General features: G+C 49.2%; 1 protein-coding gene across 1 annotated transcript in view; it reads right to left on the bottom strand.

Moving 5' to 3' along the window:
• Positions 1–4,260: 4,260 nt before the first annotated feature.
• The window catches only part of CHST14 (carbohydrate (N-acetylgalactosamine 4-0) sulfotransferase 14), a gene marked incomplete at its 5' end in the record, with an annotated part of 713 nt that continues 465 nt past the window's right edge, over positions 4,261–4,508 (bottom strand). The window contains one exon of the mRNA XM_010013016.1: positions 4,261–4,507. Within this exon, the coding sequence (XP_010011318.1) occupies positions 4,261–4,507 (247 nt within the window). The remainder of the gene's footprint in view (position 4,508) is intronic.

The raw sequence follows: 4,508 nt of genomic DNA, 5'->3' as shown, positions 1-4,508 counted from the left end.
CCCTGGGACAGCTTGAGGCCCTTTCCTCTTGTCCCATCCCTTGTTCCTTGGGAGCAGAGACCAGCCCCCTCCTGGCTCCATCCTCCCGTCAGGCACTTGCAGAGAGTGATCAGGTCCCCCCTGAGCCTTCTCTTCTCCACACTAAACCCCCAGGTCCCTCAGCCCTTCCCCATCACACTTGTGCTCCAGGCCCTGCTCCAGCTCTGTTGGATGGGGGGAAATACCCCCCAGCACTTTCAGGAGAGCAGAAGGTTGCACTGAAGCCCCAGGTGTCCTGTTCTTTCCCATTCCTTTCGCTGCCCAAGTTCCCATCAGCAAATATCACTCACCAAAGTGGTCCAGCTCCTGAGAGCTGCTGAGCGGTGCCGGTCCCCTGCTGGTCCTTATGGAAGAGCTCTGCAGCTCGCGGATAAACCCCTCCAGTGCTGAACTTCTGGCCTTTCCTGCAGCACAACAAGGCTTCTGCTGCTCCCATTAGTACTTTGGAGAGGTACAAAATGAACCCATCCAGCTTCTTGGCTCAAAATCACGTCAAGCTGTGCTAAAAGCAGAGTTTATAAATCCACGGTTTGGGTCTGCAAAGGGAAAAGGCTTCTGGTAAGTTTTAAAATCCAAAGGTGGGATTTTTTTTCCCAGGAAAAAAGGAAACCACCTCTTCTGATAGGCAAGAGCAAACCAGACCTGGAAAACTCCCTGGCACAGAGAAGTTGGATGTTAACTGAGGCTGGAGACTCCCACCTAAAACTTGAGATGGGATTTCCCTGGATATGAAGGTAATTCCCTTGAAATGAAAAACATGAGATGGAATTTCCCTTGAAACACCATTTGCACCAACTTGGAGTGAAAAACACCGTTCGGGATGATCTTATGATGCTTTTGCCAGAGCCTTTTGCCCAGATGTGACACAACAGCACAACATAAAGGCAGGTGGGTCTTTTTTCCATTTCCCACAGCCTGGAATCTCCCCCGTGCGCAGTTTCCCAGAGCCAGCCAGCCCTAATTCCACACCCTGGAATCTCCCTGTGAGCCACCTCTAATGCTGGGCAGGCATCACCCTTCTGTGTGCAAATCCCTTGATTTTCCCAATGGGCAATGCTAAAGTGGGACAAAATCCATCCCTTCACACTTGGGGTCCGAAACAGGCTCCTCGCCCCTGGTGAACTAAGGTCCATCAACAGTGCCTAGACCTCTGCTGCAGCAGGGAGACTTCTGCCTCCTACATGGCATCTCTGGGGCTGAAGAGCACACGTGAATGAGGGTGTCACAACGCTGTGGCCTGGCTGGGACAGACCTGACCCAGAGCAGAAGTAACCCACGCTGCCTTAAATCCCTGCTGATGCTCTGGCAAAAGCAAGGGAAACGCAGTGACAAAACCCCAGGGCTAAAACCTCAAGTTACTCACTTGGGGAAGTTTGGGCCATTCAGTAATGCTGAGGCTTAATAAAATGTAGGAATTCGCAAGAGAAAAGATCACCTTTTGTTTCTGCTGGGTGACTGCAAGTGTGCAGCTGGAGAGGTGGGAAAAGGAGCTGCCAAACCAGAGCAGAGCAGAGAGCAGAAGTGTGAAACAGTTTGTTCAGACCAAAGCAGTTCATACCTGGGTGGTTTCCTCCTTGCTTGTACTTGAGCTGCTGTGAAATCCTCTCCTCCCTGCTTCCACAGGCACCGCCTGGCCAGGTCCCTGCAGAGCAAGGCAGGATCCTGCTCAGCCTCCCCCCTCCGTCAGCTCTGGAATTCGCTCCTGATTTATTCCGCAGTAGAGACACAGCTGGCAAAAGAAAGACACGAGAGAGCTGCTGGGGGACACGACTGTTCCTTCCTACCTGGCCAAAAGCTTTCCCAGGCAATTGTATTATTGGCCATGGATGAAGCAAAGAACCGCTAATGGAAACTAGATCGATTTCCGTATTTGCTGACTTGCAGCAGGGAGTTAAGAAAATCAGAGACAGTCCATAACCTGGATCAAGTAGGAGAAACAAGGTTTAGAGGTACAGGACAGAATGGCCCCGCTTCAGCCTTTGGGAGACTTTTCCACTCTCCATCTGTCCATCTTTGCCAGGTATGGGACAAATTCAGCTCAAGCCACAAGGTTTTACAGGGTTTTCCTGCATTCAAACCCTCCTTATGGGAAGGCACAAGCAGGTGGGAGCCATTTGCTTTTATTTAAGGAGAAAAAGGTGATCAGAGATGCCCAGTAAAGGAGTAAGAGGCAGCCAAAGAAAAGCAAAAGCCTTTTGTGTGCAATAAATGAGATGAAGGGAACAAGAGACAAGACATTTAATATAGAACAGAAGCCGCAGCAGAGAAACAAACATGTGGCACAAACCTTTCAAACTGCTGAGAAGTGGAGGTTTAATGAAAACCCCAATCAATAAACAGGCAAAAAGTGCTCCCTCGGCTTCACAGGAGCAGGTGAAGGTGGTAAAGTCGAACTGGCTTATTCCTAGTTAGAGGGGCCTTAAGATCAGGCTTAACTAACCTCAGCCCACCCCATCAGCAGCTGTTGGGTGGAATAAACCCAGATTCCAACTGGTTTCTGGTGCCTTTGGCTGGAGAACAAGACCCATCTCCAGCTCCTCCAGCACATTCTCACGTTGTCACCAAAACCACTGGAGATGGACATTCTGCAGGTGTCAGACGGGGCACAAGGAGAGCAACGCTCATTTATAACCCATTTTGGTGGCTGCAGAGGTGAACGAAGTCCCTGAATTCACATGTCCCTGCTCTCCTGCCCAGCCACAACCCCAGTATCAAAGGTAAAACCCCCTCAGGCTGTGCTTGGCTCTCTCCACCAGCCACTTGGCTGCAGCTCCATGCCCTTCTCTGAGGCAATTTCACAAATCCTACAGAAAACACCTCAATTTCCCTTCCCTCTTTCCTCGAGAGATTAATCCCAGGAAGCTCCCGCAGCATCCATAATCCATCCCCACTGCTTTGTATCACCTCCACAGCAATTAGGAGCCTCTTTTGCTGCTGACTGCTGCTTTTCATCCCATTACCATGTCGTGTAATCGTCTCCTTGTTGGGCTCGGGTTCTTTCTCCACTTGTTACTGCTGCTCTGGCACTTCAAACACAAATTAATCAAGGCGGGAGCTGCCTATTCATCATATTTCATGCTATGGTTTAGCACGAGGGGCAGGCAGCCTCTCCAAGAATGCAAATACATACTTAACACCCAAGGAAAAGCACTAAGCAACAGGCTAATTCATATAAAAGCTTTATTAAAAACGAGGACACAGCCCCCCAGGAAGAGGATTCTGCTCCATCTCCCCACCTTGTACAGTTTAATGGCCACAATTAAATACAAATAGCTACAAAAAGGCTTTGCACCTCGATAAAGGAAGGAAGAACTAATCCTCAACTCGCTGCTGTTTCAGATGTGGATGGAGAAAGTGGGTTTTTCCACGTCGGTTTGCACACACGTGGGCAGGCAGAGGCCCACCAAGGTGATGGGCTGCACCTGGTGGGTCCCATCCTAAAATCAGTATGGAACCTGATTTTACCACAAGTCTGTATTGCTTTAGTACAGAGAGAGGAAAGTGAACTGTTATGGCTTGGTATTGCATCAGATACGTTACACTGGGCAAGGAGTTGGTACTTCCAAGTCTTCAAAATTGCACAAAAATTAAGCTCATCCTATCACTAGTTTTATTTCGATGGTAAATAATAATAATAATTAATAATAACAAAAATCAGAGGTACTGTCACAGAAAAGTCCAGCCTCATTTAACCACCATCAACAGATGGGAAACTAACGGATAAATAGGGCCTTAGTTTATAAAAGCCTTGTCTTCTACTCGTACCCCAGAACTGCCTCCTGCCCAATCCAGGCCCCGTTTAACAGCGCTCGTACTTAGTGCATCAGCCACTGCATCAGCAGCAGCGCATCAAGTGTATTACACCTGCAACTCGGCTGCACACCGTTCAGCACGGAACACAGAAAGGGATGAAACAACACTTCAGATGTATCGATTTCTCAGCTTCCTCACAGATGTTCTCCGTGTCATGCTGTAAAAAAAGAATTCAAAGCAAAATAGCTCGACAAAACCTCCTGTGCTCGAGTCATCTGTACACGTTAGAATCGGAACAATACAAAAAGTATTCAGGTAGCAAAGGCAATATATAAAATGTCATATAAACAGTGTTGGAAAAGTACAAAACTAGGAAATAATGCATAGAGGAGAGTGTTTCACAGGCCCTGCAGCACTGGCTGCGTCCGCAAATCCTCGCAGTGAAGGAAGATCCCACGACCGGCCGCCTCACTGCCTGCAGAATTCACTGGTGATGTTGGGAAGGGGATAGGCAAAGAGGGAGAAATCCAGGATGTATTTCGGTAGGAGCTCCTTGATGAGCCGGCGCTGGGTGTTGCACAGGTAGTAATGGAGCGTTTCTGCTGTCACAGGCTTGTACCAGGGCTGCCGCTCGGGGAAGCGGATGAAGGAGGGCGACCGGACACGCTCCAGGACGTAGTTGGCGTCGGCGCTGAGCCGCTCGTAGGAGCCGATGC

This window comes from Nestor notabilis, unplaced genomic scaffold (assembly GCF_000696875.1).
Source record: "Nestor notabilis isolate BGI_N333 unplaced genomic scaffold, ASM69687v1 scaffold16994, whole genome shotgun sequence".
NCBI lineage: Eukaryota > Metazoa > Chordata > Aves > Psittaciformes > Psittacidae > Nestor > Nestor notabilis.
The sequence above is the reverse complement of the archived record's forward strand: the minus strand, read 5'-3'. Positions and strand labels throughout refer to the sequence as shown.